Raw genomic sequence first — 25,364 nt, 5'->3', positions numbered from 1 at the left:
GGAGTAGACTGGGAGACTTCAAATAGATTGGGGTGGAGGAGTGTGCGCATGTGAGTTGGCCTCAGGCGCCTTGGTGCTGTAGTAAATCATTAGTAATAATAATAGTTGTTACTGTTTAGTCTATGTTCTATTTTTTCATTGATAAAGACGTTATCTTCCACATACTTGGAACATACTTTGTCAGTGTTTGTTATTCCGTATATTAGGGTAGCTGGCCCCTCATACCCAGTTGTTCACACTTAAGTTCCTTAGTACTTTTAGGAAGGTTCCGATTCTAATTAAACGGCCCTTGTGTTTCAGGAATCGTTCTTAAAGAATTGGGATACAAGGTCTTTAGCGTATTAAATTTAAAAAACAGGTTTTTCAAATGAAAGCAAGACGCTAAAGTTCGAATTTTGTCCCATTCTTTGAGAATGACTCCTGAATCACCAAGACCGTTTAATTAGAATAAAAATCTCTTTTAAAAGTACTAAAAAAATCTTTACGCAAAGAGCGAGGTACTGAGGAGGGGGGAACCACCTCATATACGTAATAGTTTCAGGTTGTTTTAGGTTTTAATGTTGCTCCTTACTTTCAGTAGAAAAAAACATTTTTATAATTCAATTTCTGAACGTTTTATTTAAATAATACTAGGAAATCTGGCTCCCCCTTCAGGGAAAATTGCCTTACCCCATGAAAAATTCCTCCATGGAATTATCCTCCCATATAACCCCACCCCCTCTCACCAGAAAAATCCCCCTGAAAACGTCAGTATACTTCCCTATAACCAATACTATATATTTGGTAAACATTTGTAAACATTTATGCATATTCTTACAGAAAAATTATTCTATACAATCGACATTCAAATTAAATTGTGGTGTACTTTTTCAAATAATTAGCAGAGATACAAGAGCTTATCTAGAAGTTTTTATTCGATTAGGGTTATTTTTTTGTGGGGGGGGGGGAATAATACTTTACAAAACGCATCAGAAATTGGTTTGTATGCATTTTCGTTACTTTTTTACGAAAAGGGCAAATCTTAAGGGCGGGCGGGGGGGGGGGGGGTTAAACCCATTCCACCCCCCGCTGGATACGGCCTTGCAGAGAAATTCATCTTTAGACAAATTTATTATAAATATTTCAAGTATTTGTGACGTCATTCATATGAAAAATGTCGGGAAAATGCTGCTATGGAAAAACACGTTCCAACGAAAAATTCAAATATTGTAAGAGTCTAACTTGGATTAGAAGTCTCACACGTTATCCAATTGTGCTAAGCAGGCTTGTAAACACTAATAAAAGAAATAGAATTATAAGAAACACTCCTGAATGTAACGTCGCTCACATGAAAGATGCTTTTCCGAAAATAGGGGCTTTAAACAAATTTTTCCAAGTCATGACCTATTTAGATTTTTCTGTTACACCGGAAAATAAACATTGCCGAAGTTACAAGTATCCAAAAAAAACGTCGTCAAAACTATATCATGCGTGAAGTCTCTTGCATACAAATTCACTGCGTACAAATTTGATTCACCCTGGTCGAAACATTTAAGAATAGAAGATCGTTTCGTCTCTTTCGATCGATAAGAAATAGACGATGCTGGTAAGGTGTTATTCACACTAAATAGCTTATTAATCGCGGTTAAAACTTTAATAATCCCTCGGATGTTTGATTGTTTCGTTTGATTTGTTTGACTTTTCTTATTAATCAATCACTAAGGTGATAACGAAAAGTCGTAATCGAATGGCATGGAAGAGATGGTAAGAAAGGAATTGATTGAAATCAAAACCATGTGAAAGAGGTAAAGAGTGAAGCTTTGAATATATTGGCGTGGAAGAGAAAAGTGCGTAGCTGTGTTACCCTAAGGTGGCTTAGTGCTACACGAGTTGTTGTTCTTGTTCGCACAGCTAAATAGCTTGTAAATAACGGTTAAATCTTTAATAATTCCTCGGATGTTTGATTGATTTGTTTGATTCTTCAAATTAATCAATCAATAAGGTGATAACGAAAAGTTATAATCGAATGGCATAGAAGAGATGGTAAGAAAGGATTTGAAGGAAATCAAAACCATGTGAAAGAGGTAAAGAGTGAAGCTTTGAATATATTTGCGTGGAAGAGGAGCGTGCATAGCTGTGTTGCCCTATGGCGGCTTGTTGCTGCACTGAGTTGTTAGTAATAGTAGTCAAAGTAGCAGAGGATTTAAGCTGGGACTGGGAACCTTTCGACTTCAACACGTTTTTCAGTCTTCGGTTACTACGGACTGGATTTCATTCATTACTAAATTCCAAATTTTAATAAGTTAACATTAAACTTATATTGAATTTTGAGATATGCCCAATGAAGCCCCACTATATAGTGTCACTATAAGTGCCGTTAGTATTTTTTTTTTTAAAATTCCTGTGAGATCTGCGTTTTTGTGTTTTTGCACCAGAGTTTATTTTTCGGCCTGGTTTCCTTTAGTAGTTCTTTGGTATCAACGCCTGATTTTGACAAAAATATAATGCATATTTTTTGCCACAAAAAAATAAGAGAGAAAATGATAATCACATTTTGGATCAACTGGAAACGTTGATATATCAAATACATATTGGGCACTAGGAAATTAGTTTAAAACTAAACTTGCTCAAGCTTTTAGATCATTTGATTGTCTAAAGCTGGTGGAGTCAAACTCGATGGATATAAAGGAGTAATTTTGTAAAAATCCACTAAGCATACCATCTCAGTAAGCATGAGAATGTAAGGGGAGTTCCAATGAATGGGAATCAGTAGGCTAATTATTAGGGGCAATATTTTTGACAGGAGGCATAGGAGCTGCTCAATATACTGTTAATCTATCAATACCAGAAAGTAATCTAACAGAACATGGGTAACTTACGTTTCCCCAGGGTGCAGCAATCCACCTTTTACATGCTGAGCTGAAACAGGATCTCACTGCTTGTGGAGGAGGACTTATGCAACTCGTCTCAGGAACAGTTATAAAGATAGTCGGAGAAAGCTGTTGCTTACACGCCACTTCTCGCGTTTGAGTACCTTCACCACAAGCTGTGCTGCAAGAAGTCCACTCTGATGCTGTCCATCTGAAAAAAGGTATTTCTTTGTGTAAGGAAAAATTATCGTTACAGCTTTGAAATATATATTGTTTTATATGGAAGTAATTCAAATCTAAATAGAAAGTCCACCTGGCCATTCGTCATGGGCCAAACAAGGTCGTCCCAGAGTGGAGTGGGAATAGATCATAAGGATGGATTTAAACGATATTGTAACTTAATGAGAGAGGGTAAAGAGTGAAGCTTTGAATGGATTGGAGTGGAGGAGAATTGTTTGCAGCTGCGGTGGCCTCAGGTGCCTTGGCGCTGCAGTGAGTTCTTAGAAGTCGTAGTAGTAAAACAGAAAATAAGGTAACGAACTTGTTACCGGCATGCTAACTTTCCACCAGCACTCTCTTATTGCCACGATACCAACCATTAAAACGTAAAACTATTAGAAAAACATAACTTTTTGGCATTTTTGGGGGGTAGGGGGTAGGTGTATCCCTGAAGACATCTAATTAAAAATTAAACGCCGATAGCGCTTATAATGAAGATGTAGCCTTTCAAAATCTCAAATGCATGAACTTCGCAGTGGTACATGTCCTTTGATAGTGCAGTCGGTTTGATCTCAGCTTGGCAATACAGGATTCAGAGTTCACGTTCAGCTGTAGCAGCACACTACAGGGCTAACACAAGGACCTGAGTAATCAAGAAGCGTCGTTAATCGAATACATACATGCAATGGTACATATTTCTAGGATTTTATCCAAAATTTTAGTTAGACTAAGTATGCATAATTAATGTCAGAACTATGTTCTTACCACTGGTATGTGGTCATTACCTTTTACCTTTTTTGTTTAACTGTTAGGCAACGATTCAGCCATCGACACCTAATAAATGGTTTTGAATTTAATTAAAGATGGGATTTACAGTTCACTAGAATTCTTGAAAAGTACGTCGTTGCAAGAATTCTTTTATATACAATATCGCCATCTGGATTTTAGTTGACCGAAAGTAGATGCTTCCAGCAGGTGCGCTCTCAGACACATCTATTCGAGTAATTTTTTAGTCACTCTGTAGGGCAACAGTTGCTTTACGCACACATTTTTTTTATTCAAATTTTATCATCTTTGTATTCCTTCCTAAATATTTAGCTTTCCGAGTACATTTTTCGCCCGACAAAATCTCCAACTGCGAGAAAACTCGAAGAAAATTTCCGACGCAAAAGATTATATAAGAGGAAATGTTAGTCCCCTGTGAAAGTAGCATCAGCCTTAGATGAAAGATCACATTACAAGACATATTCTATATTTTTGATTGAGTCTAAACAACTTCAAGAGCAATGGGGTGCTGCAATAGTGTCAGTGGCGTCGATTCAGGAGGGGGGGGGCGAGGGGCAGGTTCCCCCACCCAAAATATTTTGGAGAGGAAAAATATTATATAGTGCATGCCCCTTGACTCTCCGGATGTGGACCCCTCTTGCCCCCCCCCCCTGTAAAAATGCTGGAGCTACGCCACTGATTATAGTTCTTCAAAGTGGGATTGAACCACATTTTTTGTACAGCTTGGTAGAGCAAGTAAAGTATAGCTTTTCTATTGCGAAATTAGATTATTTGAATTCCCAAGCACCATTCTAAGCCTAAGATGTTTATTTCTATAAACTACTGCTCTGGATAGTGAATATTTTAAGTTAGCTATCAAAAGCAGCCATTTAAGGCATTTCTTTCTTAGTTGATAATTAGTTAGTGTAGATAATTAGTTACTTATTAGTCCTATTTTTTTAGTTAGTAATAATTTTAGTTTAGTGATTTTTAGATGGTTTCTAATAAAAGTGTGGATTTTCTATTCAATAAGAGGGTAGATCGGGTATTTGTAAAATTTAAAGAAAACCAGAAGTTGCCAACAATTTGTTGCCAACAATCAGTTGCCAACAACAAACACATTTACGTAAAGCACAGGAGTGAAGACTTCCTGATTTATTCGGAAGATTTAGTGTTCTTGTGTGTTGTTCTTTAGTTTAACGTAAATTCAATCTATTACGTTTTATTAAATAAACTATCTAACTAATTATATGTTAATTTATTTAACATTTGTTTTTGAGCAGAATATTTAAATTATATTAAATAGAGAAAAAAAAACAGAAGAAAAAGAAGCGCATATATACACTACACAAAGGTTCAAGTGCTTATACTTGAAAACCTGAGCATAAAAAGTTAAAAATAAGAGGTTAGCTTTATTTAAAATAGCAGTTTAATTTACAAAAAAAATATGCTGAGGCAATAGACAATGGCTTTCAGTGATTTGGCTTAGACCAAAAGAATATTTTATATTTTTTTTAACATCCCCGCCGTTAAAAAGTTGGCCAAAAAACTTTCTATAATTTCAACTTTTGTGTAGAATTAATGCGGATTTACTACTAAGCTTGTTAAATTGAAGAAAAAACATATACACGTACATTTGTCAGAGGTTCATGCGGTCCCACTTGAAATCCCCGACATCGACAAATTGGCCAAGAAAGAAGCACTTATTATGCCGTTTTTAAAATCAAAGCCAAATTATTTTGATTAATAGCCACTTGAAATTGCAACAGTGTTTTTACTCTACTAGAAAGTCGGAAGATAAAGCTATCTGTTTTCCAACCAGAGGTAAACATAGTAATATACTTAGCCAGAGATCAAAATCAATCAATAATGCACATTATTTAATTTATTTACATGCCGAGGTTCTAATAATTTTTCTCAAAGTGACATTACCATTCTCATCCCTTTTCATTTTAATTACTTAATTGATTTTCGTTTAGTAAAAGGTAAAGAAAAAGTTAAAGACCACGGCACTGGACTTTACAGTCCTTACCGGCGGTGCTGATCTCCGTTTCATGGCCCTTCAGCCAGAAGTGTAATGGGGGACTGGGGGCCCAGCCATCCTGTGCTTTCGCACACCCTTCCTGTTAACCTTCCCCACATTTCTCACAGTACCCATTTAGAGTTGGGTCGACTCTGGCTGAGCTTACAGAGTCGCTTCATCTACCCTCGATCCAAACGAAATAACCAGTCATTAACTTAATTTCCTAATTTACTTTAAATGTCTTCATTCTTACTTTTTACTTGTTTTAATTTACTCTAACTTTGTAATTTAAATACTTTTTAATTACTTTAGTAACTTTGTAACTTAATTATTTTAGTAAATCTTCAAAAATAGAAAAGAATATTACTACTAAACTTACTAACAACTCATCGCAGCACCAAGCCGCCTGAGGCCAACAAAGGTACGCACGCTCCTGCTCCATACCAACCAATTCAAAGCCTCCCTTTTTACACCCTCCCAGGAAGTTCCCATTTCCTTTAAATCTTTCTTTATGACATCCTGCCACCCCATGCGAGGACGACTTGCTTTCCGTTTAGCCCTAGATATTGAAGATGAAATTTTAATAAGGTATGATACACCTGTTTCTGATTCACAGCAAAAAACAGAAGATATATATTTACTGGATTTTAAGGGATAAACTATAGGTATCACAATAATTAAGATTAAAAATTTTATTCATAGTGTTTTCATTTCCATTTCAAGAAATTATACGTTATTAGCACTTGTCAAATTAAGAGAATTAAAAAAAAAACATAAAAAACAGACCAGGTACAATTTAGACGACAAGAATAATTCTTTTTTAGGATTTATATTTTGTGATCTCTTAAAAAGGTATGTCATAAGAGGGATAAATCAAGGCAAGAGTAGATACTTAATGACAATGCTGATGATAACACAAAAAACATAAAATTAGAACATACAAACAGATATAAAATTGGAGAGAATTAAAGAGAAAATAGAACTAGAATTAAAATACAAATATTATTAAACCGATTAAAAATTCCTCGAAATCTAGAAATAGACTTCTAAAATTAGATCACAAAACAAATAAATAAAAATTATTCTCAATGAAATTGGAAAATAAAATTAAAACTAAAGAGAAAATTAGAGATTAAATTAGAGGAATAATATAGAAATTACTTTTTTAATGGAAAAAAACACCAAAAACTAAAGAACAGAATAATTTCCAGAAGACTGACTCAATTTTAAGGCCACGGTAGGGTTTAGCAATGGTATAGTAATGCAATACAAAAAAAAAAAAAAAAAAAATGAAAAGAACGAATTATCGACGGAGTTAAAACTTAATTTGCACTTGGAAGCTTCGGAGTAAACTACTGTAGGATAAATTTCAAATATTTACTGTTTTCACGATTAGTTCCAGCAGGATTTTTCAACCGTGGCTCACCGAGCGAGCCCTAGAGCGCCGCAGAACGTCTTTTTAGGCTCATCATGAAAAGTTGAGCTAAATAAGTTCTAAGACTACAAGGGGTGGACCTAACAATCAAAGGTGGTATCAAGTTGGTATTGTTTGATAACAACCAAACAATAGAAAAAAAATCGAATTTTCAGCCAGCGAAAAAATTGGAAAAGCGCAGATATCTTGGCAAGAAATTCTGCCAAACTTGATTTTTTCGGGGGGGGGGGGGGGAGGGGGGGGAATTGAGTTTCCAGTAATACCCGGTGGAACCTTCTTATAACCACGGCTGGAGAATAAAAGCAGGAGTAGTGAGAGAGGAAAAGGCTTTAAAAGGATACTAATACGTAGCAGAGCATACGTATTTGAAATATTATTCAATATTTGTGCTATTTTAAGAATTATGGATGAAAAATTATAATCTCTGTCACATGAAAATTAACGTCAATTGAGAAGCCTGAATAACATATCAAAAGTTTGGAAAAAAAGCCGGAGGTGTCATGTGAAATGACAAATGAGTATTGTATTCTAGATCAGGAGTAGGACTCCAAATTAACAAAATCCCTAAGATTTCTGAGCCCCGAAACTCCACGATTTCCCACTCCTGCTTATGATCATGGTAAAAGAACAGATTCCGTAATATTACAAGGTTGTATCACGGTCAAAAATACGCCAAAAATATTGCAATATTTGAACTTTGTGTGGTAATAAAAGTTATGTTGAAACAAAGCTTACATTCCTTATAATTAGCAGCCAGAACTTATTTTCTTGACGCACTTCATATGATTAACATGCAAAAAACTGATCAAATATTGCAATGAAAGTTTAGGAAGTCAATATTTGCAAGCGTGAAAAAGGAAAGCAATCGAAACTATGGGCTCAGACAGAAACAGTCTACGCTAAGCAGCCTTATGATTCAGCATCAGGGTGGATCTAACTTTTGACTTTGACATCAAGGGTGTTGATGAGCTTCGACTCTCGGGAGATTATTTCCCAGATGACTCTCCTTGAAGTGCCTGTTGCAATTGATCCATTCTACGCTGGAAAGCTTTGAACAATTGTTGCCCGAAAAATCTTCTTCCATCCAGCTCAAAATTATGTATTTAACTATTCCAGATGTCAAATAAGGCTATGCAACGTATTCTGGGAAATCAATGACTTTCATTTAAAAGTGCATCCATTCACTTTCTTCTGAACAGCTTGCTCGCTCCCCATGTGCTTCTATTTGGTAAGGTGACAAAAAAAATACGTAGGTACTCAGCTTACACCGATAGCCAGAAGCCGAAAAGGCCCAGAGACAGGTGCAGCGGTGGAAAAACAGCTTTGTTTGAGGGCACGGCATTTCCATCTTAATCATCTCCAGAAAGGGTTGTTAAATCAAAGTCGTTTGCTGATTCTATCCAGGAAAGGTTCAGAGAGATATACAAAACCTAGTGGTTAAAGTAGGCTAAGGACAGGTGACAGTCAATGCGTCTGGCACCATGAAATGGAATGTAAGGTGAAAATAAAAAAATCTAATGAACAGGAATTCTATTTGGCTTTAAACCCATCAACATAGTTCATGAAAAATTGATATTAGCATAATAATTTTTGTTTTTGTTCCATAATTGTAACATAATTCTAGCACAAAATATTGCATGATCATTGGTGCTAATTTTTTTAACTAGCAGCGTAGTTGGTGCTCGGTGGCATGATAGTGACAGTGGTCAAACATGATTGTGAAATGTAGACACTTCGGATGTTTAAGGACGATATACTACGTGTTTTCTAGATGAAATGTCTACTGATAGTATTTGGTGCTCCTTTAAACGAAGGTTCATCAAACAATAAGCTGCAGAAAAGATGTGGCTGAATCCCACCTTTGAAAGCTATAAGGAAAGAAAGGTTTAACATAGTTAGATCACGTTTTTCAGATGAAGGATGAGGGGTTGCCAAGATCGTGCTTTTGGGTAATCTGTATGGGGCAGAAAAAGCAGGACGTCGTCAAATGGAGCGAAAAGAGATTGCAAAAAAGGACACAGAGGAAAAAAAAACTTCACTGGCAGTGAATGAGGAACATAGTACTGAACATATTAGGGTAGAGAAGGACCTTGTGCAGGTGTGTTGGTCTTAGGCAGGTTGGTCCTCGATGTCTTAGTTTTTGTATACGGCATTAATATTGATAGGAATCGCTTCACAACTGTGAAGTAATTGCTCTACAAGAGCTTCCTTCTCTACAGCTAGTCTCTATACAACTCAATTTTAATGTGATCTTCCCGACCACGCAGAAGCAGTCGTGCACTAAGAGGTTCGTAAAAACTTTTCATGTTAAATTTTAAAACTTATAATTATTTTATCTCCTATAGGTCTACAGCCTGGGATGGGTGAGACATTCCATAAATTATCAGGATTTTTATAGGATAAATACAGAATAATGAAAAAAAAATTATACAAAACTAAGCTTACTCTGGAGTGCATGGTTGGACATTGCATCTGATAGAATCAATAACTGGTTTTTCCATGGCTTTGCATCGGTGGTCGGGGACTTGCTGGCCATTGCTCTCACGAAAACACCCATATATTGGTGACTGAATCCCTAAAAAAAGACCTTGAACTATTAAAAAAGGAAAATTACTGGCACGAAAATTTCCTAGAAAACACGAACTCTTCGTAACCATCCTTGCAGGAACTCTAATCAAACAGCAGTCATGTACTATAAAGCGTCTGTGGGTCTTGCCATAGGGTTGTTCTAGCAACCGATAAAATTTTTGACTACCCTATTTGGTCCCAGTTTGCCAAGGTGCTAGGTCGAATACCATTGTACATTAGAAATCGGTATTCTGGTCAGGGTAAGCGTAGGAATTCATTTCTAAGAGAAGGCGGAAAATTGCAGAAAAAGGGCTGCTTTCAAATAGTCTTGGATAGTTTTCCGCTTACTTTCAAAGGAATGTCGATAAGAAACGGGTTGAAAAAAACACAAGAATTACAAAACTCCTATTTTCAATTAGAAGATTTACCGTTTTTGGGAATTTTATTTTGTGAAAAAGTAAAACCTATTATAATGATTGAAAAAAAACTTTATCTAAAAAAAAAACAAAAAAAAAAGCTGGAGAACTTTGTGGAACAGTACAATAATTCTGAGAAACAGAAATAGAAATATTATTAATGTTCTTATATAAATGTTATTTTTTTTAAATTTTAACTATAGTTAATTATGTTTCTATATATAATACATTATTACATATATTATTATTTTAATATTTATATTCAATTTGATAATTATATATCAGTTTTTTAACAAAACTATATGTAGTTGTACTACTGTTAACATCTTGTTTCTAAGTATCCGAAAAATAATTTTAATAGTTGCAAAAACATTTTACGTCAAAACTGCTCATCGTTTTACTCACAGACTCACAAAAATTAATACTTTCTTTAGGACTCATAAGAAAAGTTTCTGCAGAATTTTAAGCATGACACCACTGAACTGGCCATATGTGCTACGGCTGCCTACGGCTAATTCTACTGAGACATACTTAAAAATTTTTGGGACTTTTTTTTTAAGGAGGAAACTTGCCCCAATGCAGCAGACCTTTTCGAAATTTTCCCTCACTGACACATGAAAAAGTTCTTTCCTTTGGACTAGCAAAAATATTTTTATGGGATTGTAAGAATGACAACACAAAACTGGACAAAGGTGCGCTAAAGCTAATTCTAATGAGACATGCTTCAAATTTTTCAAAACTTTTTTTAAGGAAGAAAACGGTCCTAATGTAGCCGAACTTTTCAAATATTTCACACGCTGAAAAAAATGGCCAGAATGATCATTTAAATTTATACAACTAAATCTAAACGTTATTCCTTATTGACAAAATTTTAACTTTTGAGAAGCTATAATAATAGAATAGTTATTAATAATAATAAAAAAAAAAAATGAATCTAGCAGTAAACTCTTTTCATTCTGATGAATATCTTTGGATTAAGCTAGCGATATGGGTGCTGTGGGATGACAGCTTCCATTTTGATTACAGAACCCTTTTAAGCATAAAGTAAAATATTGCATTCATTTGCTAACCCGCACAGAGAGGAGGGGGGGAGTGAACATGCTAAAATGATAACCCGAAATTCATTTCATATTTAACACCCCCCTCTCTCGAGAAACATTTGAGGATGTGTACTTTCTAGGAATTTTTAACATTCTCGAAGCATCCTTGTACAATTTTTGGCAACTAGTTTTTCAATTTGTGAAAATCTTTTACAACTTTCACAAGCAAATTCCGACAACTAAATATACAAGTCATTCTTTATTTACGACACTTTGATTTTTGAAAAGATAATACTGATCTACCAATTTGACCATTTTTAGTACCTTTAATACCATAAAGGTAACTTATAATATTGAAATTGAAGACAACTTGTAAGACGAGAAACTACAGCTGGTCAATCAGCTTAAATTTATCAACGCCATCCAATAAATTTCAGTTGAATTATACTACTGCCAGAAAAGTTGTTATGTTAGACGAGGCCATGAAAAAAAGGTTTATGTAAAATTCTTCTAAAAATCGTGTTAACAGCCAGAGTTTATAGCCTGCTCCTAGAGTGGGGGGGGAGGCTACCGGGGAAGTTGCACCGGGTGACGTGGCTAGGGGGGGGCAGCTGGGGAATTGCCCACTTTGATTAGGCTTTTTTTGCTTATTTCTGAGTCGAGAGGGGGTACAGTTTTTAATTGTTCCCCGGGCACCACCAAACCTTGGAACGGCTCTGTTCACAGTCTATATCCTAAAACTAAGAAAGTTCTATCAATCAGTCTAATCCGTTGTCTTCTCTCTTATTTTTTCAACAATGATAACTATTGTATGGATTCTTGTCAAAAGTTTACTGCGAAAATAAACCTTTAAGATTTTTGAAAAAGAGCCTGAAATTCCTGGGAAATACGGGCGGATCGAAATAAAAATCATACCATTGGTAGCAACATGGTCGAAACCCAAGAATGGAAGTCTTGAGTTCCATCACCTTGAAAAATAAGGAAAATCGCTGTTTTGCATTGGTAGCAGTGATATGTCTCCTTTTTTTTCTTTTTTCCCGTGAAGGCTAGCCAACTACTGCAAGGTCGGTGAGAGATTTTTAAGGGCCTATTTAAAATCTACTGCTCATATCTACGTGCTTTTTACAAATTTGTTTTACAAACTAAGGTAAAACGATTTTTTTTCATTTTACTTTTGTAATATTTTAAATACTTTTTACATTACTTTTTAAATTTTTAACCTTTCATATTTATTTTTTTATTTCCATTTTACTTTTTTGATAGCACCATACATTTGTTTTGATAGGACTAAAGTAAAATAAATTTTTCACTTTCCTTTTTTTTAAATCTTGAAATATTTAAATACTTTCAAAAATTTAAATCTATTTTTAAAAACTTATTACATTACTTTTCAAATTTTTAACCATTTAAATTTATTTTTTACTTTCCATTTTACTTTTTCGATAGCACCATAAATTGTTTTGATGACACTAAAGGGAAATAATTTTTTTCATATTATGTATTTTTTTTTTTTACTTTTGAAAAATTTTAAATACTTTTTAGACATTTAAACATAATTTTAACTACTTTCTATATTTCTTTTTAAAATTTTTAATCATTTGTTTTTACTTTCCATTTTATTTTTTTTTGAAACTGTATTTTTTGGTGGCATTTCCATCCTAAGAAGCAACAGTGAAAGAACTATGAAATTTTCTTGAACCAAAATTGTGCTCTACAGTGTTGTTTCCTATCAAAATGATTCATTTCTCTTGGCAGATGAAAAATCAAATAACATTAATGAGAATTTGCCAAGATCATTCATTAAAAGTTGGATAGATTTGCACAAACTGCTTACCAATTCCCAGGACAACATTTCTTATAGAAACAAGGTCGCAAATGAATTTACGTTAGCTTACTTATTGTGGAGAGACAATCGTGACTCTTTTTACCACTTTCTATGTATACGTCATGTGCTCCGTTTCTTAAAAGCATCAAGGACAGTGATAACGAAGTATAATTCTTTTAATTAATTTGAAACTTTTGCAACTATATATATCTTAAAAATTACGAAAAAATCTGAAATCAAATTAAAAAAAAAAAAGACAACAAAACACCTCTATGCAGTTATGGAGTTTTTGGTATTATCAGGTGCCAAACTTTAAAAAAAAAAAAAAAAAAAAAAAAAAAAAAAAATCAGCAGTGAAAAATCAGAAAAATAAGCTCTAGCATCATTTTAGATTTCGCAACTATATATCTTAAAATTAGGTAATATCTGCAATCTAAATTTAAAAAAAAAAAAAAATAACAAAAACAACAACTCTCTATGCAGTTATGGAGTTCTTGGTATTAGCAGGTGCTAAACTTCAAAAAAATAAAATAAATAAAAATAAGTAAAATCAGCGGCAAAAAAAAATCAGCGAAATAAGCTAGCATCATTTTAACTTTCGCAACTATATATATCTTAAAATTGGGAAAAATCTGTATTTAAGAATAAAACATTTCTCTATGCAGTTATGAAGTTTTCACATTAGCGGTTGCCAAATTAAAAAAAAAAACATCAGCAGCAAAAAATTAGCAAAATAAAATAGTAACTTTCGCAACTATAGGCTATATATCTTAAAATTAGGAATACTCTGAAATAAAATTTCTAAAATAAAATAAAACAGCTCTCTATGTAGTTATGGAGCTTTTGGTATTAGCAGGTGCCAAACTTAAAGAACAAAAACTAATATACATTTTTGAGCTGTAGAGTTTTTTGTGTCCGACTAAAAATGTTTGAAGTAACAAAGCAATGTTAACTTACAGGGTAACTAAAATCTGTATTCAATCTTATTTAAATACACATTTAATCTTAAATAATACATGACCTAGGTAATCCCTGTTATTTTAAACTTAGCTGATCCCAGTGGCTCTTTAATTTTAACCTTATTTTCTGAAGATTTCAAACAATATCTTTCTATGGTATTTTTATTGGAAAAATAGAAACAAAACAATATTGCCCCTCCCCCTCTCTCCATTTTCAACAAAACAACTGAACAGTTTTAAATTCGACAACCCAGCAATCAGCGAAAGCATTCAGCATTGTTTTATATAATACTTTGTTATTTCATTATTTATTATTCACTTTTATTTATTTATTTATAATTTATTACTGTTTTATTTTTTTAGTTTTATCTTTAGTGTTTTACTTATATTATTTTCATTTATTTACTTATTATCTTATTTTTATTTATTTTTAATTGTCCTGCTCAAACCTAGCCTTTTGAACTAAAGCACACTTGAACAATGTTGTTAAAGTGTTTCAAGCACCAAATGGCACGGTTGGTATTAACTGAATCTATGGCAGAATACATACAGAAAAGTTAGAGCTAGTCAGATAAATAGCCCTTATGACAAACAAATACACTACAGTGTCATTCTCTAAGTCATCAGCTCTATAGACTAATATATTCTTTGGGCGAAAAATCAGCAAAAATACGCCAAAAATATATGCACCACTCAGCTTAAGTAGCTTCGTATTGACGGCGTATTTGTCTTTGGGAATCAACAAACTGTTTATGCTTCAGTTTTTTCGGACACAAAACGTTGTCAAATTTAACTAATATTTTTGCTTATTAATATTCACGGTTCAACGTGGCAACACTGACCAAGAAGTGGTACTGCTCTAAAAACTCAATAATTTTGAAACAATCGAAGAAAAATCTTAGAAATCATGGTTTTCAGGTGTGAATAGACCTGGGGTAGATGCAGCGAACAAAAATTGCTTTTACTTTTAATGTCCTTGGTACTAATCAAATTATCATAGGTTAGTATAAACTTGTTTCGATTCAACTGCACGGAGTTTCTTATGATTAGATGGAAATACTAATAACTATTTCGCAACTAAGCTTAAAGTAATATAATAGCAGAAATAAAAATTTTTGTGAATTTATTTCTTAAATTTGAGTTTCAACTAGTCTCTCTCCGCTGGCTTAGGCCTTCAGTCCGAACATATAGCCCTCGCTTCCCTACGACTGCCTTGACTATTGTAGCCCCTTACTAGAATATTGAAAATAGCTATAATACATGGAAATATACGTGCAATTATTTATTTATATAAATGCATTTGCATTCTCATGGTTCCAGGAATATTTGCGGAAAATTTCAGGTTTCTAGCTCTTATAGTTTATCTGCAAATCACTGAACAAAAAGATGGAAAGAAGAAGAACTCGAATTCACGCATATAGATATATTCTATGTGAATTGTCTAGGAATAGTGTTAGGTGTTCCTTTGAATGAACCTATACCAAATAATTAGCTGTAGAAAAAGGGGATTTGATTTCTCTTCTAGGGATAAAAACAAAGAAATGTTAATATGCTAAGGCACGTCATAAGGATGAAAGACGAAAGGTTTCCGAAAGAAGTATATTTTAGCAATCAGGCCGGAGCTAAACAATTTCGAATGGGGTTAGAAAAGGTTATGAAAAAGATTTAAAAGAATTAGGAGCTTCGTGGCAGGGAATAAAGGTTGAAGCTCAGAGTAGGATCGAGAATGAGCGCATGCAACTGAGCTAGCCTCAGACAGCTTGATGCCACACTGAGTTATAAGAAGTAGCATAAGTAGGAGCGCCAATCCAGAGGAGAGGGCAATGAGACCAATTCCCCATAGATCTTGAAACATGCCCTTGATAAATTGTCTCCACCTTCCCAAGATTTTGAAACATACATTTTTATTTAATCTTCATAAAAATTAAAAAAAAAACCTTCCCCATCCCCACCGCTAAATTTTCATGAATTAGTGCTCCTGAGCAGAATTCTGTTACTTAAATAACTCATATATAATTTGTGTCTTTTTTTCTTCTTACTGACCGTAGAACCACTGTTTTCGAGATTTACTTCTTTGATTTCACAGTAGGAGAAAAATAATTTTGACCGGGAAAAAATTGATACAGAAATGGTTTCTTCATCCTCCGAACAAGAAAAAGACGCTGAACAACATATCAAAAATCTAAGCCTCTAGCTCGATGCGAATTTTTTTTTTTTTTTTTTGGTTGTAAAATTTATTTGTTAAAAAACTGAGAAAAATTTACAAAATGTAAACTAAGTGTTCACACATCTTCTATGATCAACTTTTGACTCAGAATTCAATTCTGGTGTTCATTTCGTCGCTCCACCAAATGAAAACTACTTACTAGCAAAACACCTATTTAAAAAAAAATAAGCTGTGTATTTTGAGAAAACTGCTACTACCGTCTGTCAGGGCCTATTTGGTAATGTACATAAATAGGTTCAAAAGTAAAAAACGAATAAACAGGAGCGACAAAACACTTCAGTGCCCTATCTTTTAGAACAAGTTGAGTTGTAACTTAGAGAAAAAGATTTTATCTTATTAACCAAATGTATAAAAATGGCACTACACCTAAATGTAGAAACTAAATTTGTCATCATCACAATGAACTTTTATTCTTCTTCACTAAATTCGTCTTGAAACTTAGAATTGTTGCACCGAACTCCCCATACAGGTGCGGCAGGCTACCGTACACTCAAGTCCGCTTTACTTACAGGTATACTTTTCACTATCACAACCGTCAATAAGACAAGAGCATTTTATAATTTTCAGCAGCTGAGACGGAGAAGCAGGGAGATTTGTCTTTATTGGCGCAAAAACTTCATTATCCTGCAGTTTTTATCCTAAGCTTAAAGGGTCTACTGGGTTCCCGAGCCAGACTTGAACTTGACAGTAGACTCGTAGCGAGTAATACTTCGCTGCTGCCTCAGTCGGTGGCAGCTCTTGCGGATGCAAGAAATTGGTGACAGTGCTCAATTTTCTGTGAAAGATTAGCTTTCTTGAAGGGTTAAGGTTTGAAATATAAGGTCAACCGTATAATACCAACAAGGCCCGCTCTCCTGTTCCCACATTATCTTCAAGTGATGCAAACTTGTGACCAAATATAGCAGTGCTGTCCCTGAAATTCTTGTAGCAGTTGTAGTTGTAGCACTAGCAGTCGAACGACTCTGCATTTTCCTATTTCCATAAAGGTGAAAGGTTTTGTCGCAACCTAGCACGACGTGACAGAACAGCATCGGATTGCTAACATCTGTTCCAAGCTTTTGTTTTAGCCCACTAATATCTCAAGCGGAACTGGTACCACCAAACTTAGCTTCGGGTAAGAAATATAAACGCCTGGTACACGAGTCTTATCGACTGATCAGAAGGACCAAAATTTCAGTATCATCAGCAACCCCGATGGTGTCTGTAACACGAGCAGCTTCTACTGCTTTTTCTGCAATCAGAACGTCGGCGTCTCCTTCCGAGTGGAAAACTTGCAAGCCGATGGCAGCCAAATGGTTGCCGAGCAGCTTCAGGAAACGTGCTTTGTTCACTTTGCACAAAGAAACTCTTTCTTTTTTATGCAGAGGGTCATCTCTTCGGTGAAAAAAAAAAACAGGCGACCAACCATTCGTGCTGACGTAAATGGGTAGCATCTTTGATTTTTGGACCACCTTCGAAGCCATTAAACACAACAATAGCACTAGAATACCTTGCTTGTACGTAGTAGACTTATGAAGGAAAGATGGCCTTAAGGGTTGACCCTATCTTCCATGGAACTCGATGTAGAAGAGAACTACTGTCCAAGCCGAAGCTACACGCAAATACAGGTCTTGAGGGTGACTGAGACTCAATCCCACAAGCTTGAAAGATCGCTTTTGCAAGCTTTGGCTTATTTACTTTTACATTAAGCCATCGCTTTCAAAAATAGAAGGAGGAATCGTGTTAAGTTCGGACTTCAAGTATTCTTCTCGAGGGTCAGTTCACTGGGCCACTATTATAAATCGCTCGAAAAGGAGCGCTGGATCTATTTGCGCTACCATGGATGACCCCACCTTTTTGGCATTCATTAACCAATTTTTGTCAAATTCTGCATCAAGAGGTTGATGTCAAGGCATGTTGGTCTTGAAAGTACCCAAATGGCTCTCTGTTGTTCTGTCTTCCCACCTCCGATCGTAAGACCGCCCGATGTCTTTATGCTTCGCATATAAAAACCGATAGACAGTTTTATTTTAAAAAACCGATAGACATTAACACAGAACTGGTCACAAAAAGACCTTTGAGATTAGCTACCAAAAAAGCTGGATTAGCAATAAGAACGTGTTTTTAAATTATTTTTCTTTCTTCTCATTGAATCGCCTTGTTTTACCTAACTTGTTATCAGTCCCGGTTGAACTTCGCTGAAGTGAGGATGCTAGGACTGCTTTGAAAATTTTTTAATTTTTGGTTGTATTGGTTACGTGTTGTTATGTGTCTTTTTCTTTCATGTATTTTTGTCTTGCTGAGGACGGCCCTTGGACATAGGGCCGAAATATTCATTCAAATTATCTCCACTGTCTTGCAAAAAGATTTCCCTATTGTTCTTCGTACTTTTGTTGTTTGCTTCGCATATACTCTTGTTCGATGACAAGATCTGCCAAGAGCCCGGCCCAGCGTCGCTCTGATCTTCAAACGGTGTGACCTCCGTGTACAAATGCTTTGAAGATTTTTGGGTGGCTAGTTTGGAGCTTAGCCATCTCTTGCGCTGGTGTATTCAGACAGACTTAACATAGAGGTTTTGTCCAGATGTTGCTAGAAACGGAAGCATCTCTACTGCAGCTTGTAAGTGAAGACTCCACACGCCCAACTTCTCGGCACGTATGAATTTGAACAGTATCCCAACCATGTCAAGATACTGAAACCAGAGACTTGCCGTTCTCTGAGACAGCAGATTTTGGTGTCGCTGCTTGAAAAAGTTATCCAGCTGCTTGAGCTGGAGATTCTGACTGAGATCTTCACGTGGCAGGCATCCGTCTAGGACGTCATTGAAGGTAGTAGACATGTCTAAAGAAGTCAAGGTTGTTTGCTCGTCTTCAAGGAGATGGGCATATATGGCCGAGCTCACGAGAATGTGAGCACGAATAGCTCTGGAAATTGCTTTTCCAGAGAGAATATACGGTACTGCACCAGGCCCGTATACCAGTTCCAGGACCTCTTTCAGACCAGAACCTTTTGCGGTTTCAGTTTTTTTTTGTGGATAGGTGGCTCTGCAAGGCTGAGCACAAAAGAACATTTTTGAAAAGAGCGTATAAGATCAATGCATGGTTATAGCAGAAAATGTTGAATATCAGAGGAGCTTTATAAAGGTCTGTAGGAGTAGATACCTATTAGGAAATCTTTATTCTTTGAGAATGGCGAAAATGAACTGAAAATTTGTGCTCATCTTCGAAAAATACCCTATGAACATGGGTCACTTCCGTGTTTTTTTTTTATATTTTTTTAACTTTAAAAATCAAAGATAAAAACAATAAAATGATAAAAGGTGACGTTTATGTTACTCGAATACAATTATTTCTTGAAAAAGAAGCCATCAACAGGCTGCTTTTATTTTCACGGTTCCTTATCCTCGGATTCTGGAAAAAGGTAAAAACAGTAGAGAAAAACTAGAAAAAAGGTAATTTCGCACCACGATAGAGATTTAGACTTTTGATATGTTGCAGAGCTCTCTTTTCTAAACAATATGGTGCAAAAATAATTTCTTTGTCAATTTTTTTCTGGTTCGACAATTTATTTTTCCTTATCTGTCTCCTACTATAAGTACAGCTATCACACTAGAATTTGTTTGTGCCGTTTGTTTAAATGTAAGGAAGTACATGCTTGCTCTAGCGTATGTAGTAGGGATTTTTGGAATTAATATAATCGGAATTAATTAATCCAATAGTTATATTGGAATTTTGTTTTCTTGGAAAGGTTTTTTGTTTTATATAGTGAAATTGAAAAGTATTAGGAACTTTGGTATTATAATGATATGTAAATAAAATTTATCGTTACTCGTATAATCCAAAATAAAGGGGACTTCTTTGCCAGAATAAAAGGAAAAAATTGGGTTTACCGCCTCCACATGTCGCCGAGCAGTCACCAACTCCTATATGCTTCCAAACAAAGCCACGGTTTCGTGACCTATGACGAAGGGGGTGATGCTTCCTCTGTAAAACACTTGGGTCATCACTTGGAATTCTTTGCCTGTGCCTATTAAAAGAAAAAAAAAGAAAAAAAATACAAGAAAAACAGTATCTAAGACAGCAGAGAAAGCAGGTCATGACGATTAAAATCGTAAAATCAGCTAAAGTCATTTAAAACTGTATTTTAAACACTGAATTTGTCCAGAAATATTTTTCCGCTTAGTTTTTCTTCATCCAATTACTTTTTTTTTCTTCATCCAAGAAAGCATCTGGATATCTTAAAAATTAATTAATATTGGGTATCAGCAGAAGGGGCTGGGACAGGGCGGTGTACTATCTAAAAAAAATACGTATAAAGTGTGAAATCTTAGAGAAGTCCTTACGCTTAGACCTTCATCACCAAGAAATTTTCTGTGGGCACTCTTTCATTTATATCCTCATGTCAAAAAGGACTATACAAAATTGCATTGCCTAATTCCTTCTTTGTTATCAGCTGAATGGGAGCGAAGAACAAAGCTTTCTAGAGAAGCCAGTCTTTAAAGCTTTCTTTTAATTATAAGGACTAAAAGTTGAAGGGCAGTTATGTCCTCTGAAGAGCAGATGATTTTTGTTATTATTTTTCCAAAATCATTTCATTTACATACTCATGTCAAAAAGGGCTATACAAAATTCTATTGCCTAATTCCTTCTTTGTTATAAGCTGAATAGGAGCGAAGAAAGCTTTCTAGAGAAGCCAGTCTTTAAGGAGGTCAATCATCTTGATTAAGAGTTTCCGTCAATCGATTGAGGTGTGCTTCAGTCAACCTTCAATCGACCCTTTAATCAACCCTTCAATGTCAACTATAGCTAATGCAACAAACGGCTTTTGATCAGAATGATTTAGTCATTCAAACTTTCCATCGATCACCGTTAACGAAAGCGTCAAACACGTTCCTAAAATGTCAATCATGCTTGTTCCAATCAATTGACCGAAGCTTTTGATAAAAATGATTGACCATCTAGGGCCTCCTTTACAGGTAATATATAGATATTAAGTTTCTTTTAATTATAAGGGCTAAAAGTTGAAGGGCAGTTATGTTCTCTGAAGAGCTGACGATTTTTGTTATTGTTTTTCCAAAATTATGAACGCAAAGTCTTGAGGCCCTAGACGGTCAATCATTTTGATAAAAAGCTACCGTCAATCGATTGACTCGAGCATGATTGACCGTCTAGGAAACTGTTTGACGCTTGAGTCAACCGTTGATGGTGATTGATAGAATGTTCGAACGACTCAATCATTTTGATCAAAAGCAGTGAGTTAGATTAGCTTTGGTCGAGATTGAAGGGCTGATTGAAGGCTCGATTGAAGATTGATCGAAGCATACGTCAATGGATTGACAGAAACTTTTGATCAAAATGATTGACCATCTAGGGCCTCCTTACAACGTAAAATTTTCTAAGATGAGTGAGCGACAAGTGGGCAATAAGATGAGGGGGCTGTAACTTATTTCAGAAAGATTGAAATTATGTACAGAATATTTGACGTCAGGGAAAATTGAGCACGAAAAGAATTTTATGGAGATGATGGAGTATGAACGAAGTTATTGTTGCTCTTGTCAAAGATTTGTTTGGGCTAAAATCTTTCATTAAAAATCAGTTCTATTTGAAAATCTTATTTGTAAGACAACAATTTGATAGCTAAATATAATCTTTAAAAGTAACAATATAATCAAATTTGGACATAATATATTAATCACTTCGTTCTGATGATGGCAGGTGCATCAAGTGTGCGTGATAAACAACTAGTTCCCCCTCGATTTTAACCACTAGATTTTCTTATGTAATTTTAAACTTCCCATTAAACTTCTAGATTTTAAACTTCCCATTTGTAGAAACTATAGATGGTTTTGGTGGAAAGAACTCCTCAAGCAGGCGGTTCTGGATAAATATCTGCCGCTGAAAAAGGCTATTTTTAAAGTAATATCGCTTAAATCCCTAAATGCTTCATCTTTGATGTAATATGTGAAAATTGATTGCCTGTTGTATGCTTCGTCATGTTGACAAATGATGGCACAATGAGAGAGAGCTCTTTGGAAGGAAGTGGAGTGTATCTATATCTTTCTATATCTAGTGTATCTTGTGTATCTATATGTCAGTCACTGAAGTCTTATGTAAACGCCGAAGTAATATGGAAATGTAAATTGTACTCAAGAATAGCCTAAACATACGCTGATTTGATTGAATAAAAAAAAAAAAATTCAATTAATAATTGGAAACGGACAATAAATCCACTAAGATGATAAACTCAGTTCAGATAACAATTTTGTAGTGTCTTATTTAAATTATAAATTCAAATTTTAGCAATTTTTATATAATTTAAAATAATATATAATTTAAAAAACATAATATACATATTTCAACTATATATTCTAAGAAATATTATATTTTAACATCTTTTAATATAGTATATATTTTGAAATATTTCAAGGCCGTACTCAGGATTTTTTTTTCAGAGGGGGTTTTACTGGAAAAAAAATTTCGGGGGGGGGGGGGTTACACAAAAAACCTCAAAAACGCACACACAATTTTTCATATCCATTTTTGTTACGTTTTTACGAGTCAGACAAAAATTTTGGGGGAGGGGGAAGGTCAAACCGGGTAACCCCCTGGATACGGCCCTGAAATATTTATAATACATAAAGACATATAATGTAAAATTTAATATAGTAAAATTTAATATAATATAACAAAATTTAAATTATAAATTCCTGTATATATCATTGTTGAACTCAAATAATGAAAAAGATGACGAATGATAAGTCGAATTAACCCGGAAACTTACATTACATAAGTCTGTTTGATGTAGTGAGTGCATAGTACTAAAGAGTTCAAGTTCTTTATTAATCAATAAAAAATGTTTTGACAAAACTATTAAATTAATGACCCACAGTGAGAATAACTCGTATGTGGGTTTATATACACTCAACAATAAATAAATAATACTATCTCCAGATACTGGAATAAACATATAGCTCTTCAACTCTCCGTATGGTAACAAAAAGCAAAATCAGAATAAAATCAAAATAACCAAATAAATAAAGTGAAATGAGGTGTATCCACCCCAGACAATAAATCAAGTTAATAATTACTGATTAGTTCACGAATTATTTAGTTTTTTTTGCCAGGTGAAGTGAAAGTTAAGCTTCTAATTTTGGTAGGTTATGTCTTTTTTTCTCAATAGATGAATAGCAAGGCTTATCGGAAAAAAGGATAAAAAAGGAAAAAATATAACGTAAAATATACGTTATAATAATATAACAAAGAAGATACGTCGTATTTTCTCTTGTGACTGTATCTGTGTAATGAGAAATACTCGCTTGCAAAATACGTTGTCATGTGATTCTTTTTTGATACAGGAGATTAGTAATTAGCAGGGAGTTACGGACACTTATCAATTATATAGGTACGTTTGTCTCAATAGTTAAAAACGATCGTTATAAATGTTTAATTGCAAACTGTATTAAATTTTTGGTTTTAAATGAGTTCAGGGTAAAACAATATTATTATTGTTTTTCTCCAGCGTTTTATATTTTTAATTTTGAGAACATATGGTTGCTAATATTTGTGAGTTACCATTCTCAATTCCAGTAATTTTAATTACTGCAGGTGCTCCAAATCAACGCATTGCCATTGTTGCCATTTACTTTTTTCTTTGTTATCTGACATACTCTTAATGAAAACCTCTTCTTTCCGCATTATAGCCAACATTATGAAAAATCAATTAAGCTTTATGAATTTTTTTTAACCATATTTGTTATTCAATATTGCTTTATCGATTTAATAACTTTTTGCTTTAAACAAATTCAGATTAAAATTATAATTAAACAGAGTTAAGTTAAGATGTGGATAATAATTTTCTCTATTTTAAAGGAGCGTTATGTCTGGTAATTTAGTAGTTTATTTGAATACAAATTTTACGTCCTTCAAGAAATGTTTGTTTGCTATTTCGTTAGTATTTCTATGTCAGCTAATAAAGGGAATTAAAACTCTGTATGTTTAAGATCATGTGTATCACTAGTTGCAAATATTTTGCTAAGAAATTGCAAAATATCCTGGAACATCAGTTTGATTAATACGCCGTAACGCTTCAAAGTAAAGAAACACAAATAAACACTCGAGTCAGTTCGAGATAACCTCAGCAGATTAAATGAAAGAAGACACATTAATTGATAGAATAGAAGCCAAGGGCCTATCAAGGATTTTTGTTGAGGGGGATGGGGTCTTCTTTTTCGGGGGGGGGGGGAGGGTAGAAAAACAACTTTACAAAACACATCAAAAATTTGTTTATATGCATTTTGTTAATTTTTTACAAGCTGGACAAAAGTTTTTGGGGAGATTCAAATTCTGTACTCCCCCCCCCCGGATACGGCCTTTCTAGAACCATATTCGGTACATATGTGCTATAGCGACCACACTGAGGCAGTGAAATTAGGTTAATCATAATGAAATATACCAAAATATGATAAAAATATAATACCTTAGTAACAAAATTATGGAAACCACAACAGAGAATTATGGAAAGCAGGCTACTGAGAACGAATTATATTAAATCCCTAATCTAACCACCCCCCCCCATATATTAAATATTTAATTAGAATATACCTGCATAGATACCGTTTATCTCGTTGAGGCTAAGCTGATTATCTCCGAGTGGACATAGAAAACCGGTTTCTTTACAGATCAAGAACAAAGTGTGGTCGCTATAACACGTAAGTACTTCGTATTCATTAATAAATGTTTGCATTTATGACAATGTTCTATGGTTTCTAAAGTAAAAATGATAGCAAAATAAAACATTTTTAGCCCCTAAGCCCATCAAAAGTCTATTCTGACCTAAAAGCCGCCATTTTAGAAGATTTTTCGGTACTTGTGTATTATATGGTACACAATCGAGAAGAGAAGTTAGTTTAATCGTAATGAAATATACATAAATATGATAAAATACAATACTTTAGTAGCAAAATTATGAAAACTACAACAAAGAATTATGGGGGGAGGGAGGCAGCACAGAACGCATTATATCAAACACCTAACCAAATCCAACCAAAATACCATCTCTAT

General features: G+C 34.4%; 1 protein-coding gene across 1 annotated transcript in view; it reads right to left on the bottom strand.

Annotated features, from left to right (window-relative positions):
* The window catches only part of LOC148942931 (papilin-like), a 126,734-nt gene that overhangs the window by 56,816 nt on the left and 44,554 nt on the right, over positions 1–25,364 (bottom strand). The window contains exons 4-6 of the mRNA XM_089102401.1: positions 20,195–20,331; positions 9,737–9,866; positions 2,859–3,060 (exon numbers count right to left, since the gene is read on the bottom strand). Coding sequence (XP_088958527.1) covers positions 2,859–3,060; positions 9,737–9,866; positions 20,195–20,331 — 469 coding nt within the window. The remainder of the gene's footprint in view (positions 1–2,858; positions 3,061–9,736; positions 9,867–20,194; positions 20,332–25,364) is intronic.

This window comes from Artemia sp. Qi Xiang Cuo, chromosome 16 (assembly GCF_049724085.1).
Source record: "Artemia sp. Qi Xiang Cuo chromosome 16, ASM4972408v1, whole genome shotgun sequence".
NCBI classification, from domain to species: Eukaryota; Metazoa; Arthropoda; class Branchiopoda; order Anostraca; family Artemiidae; genus Artemia; species Artemia sp. Qi Xiang Cuo.
This window is presented reverse-complemented; position numbering and strand designations above follow the sequence as displayed.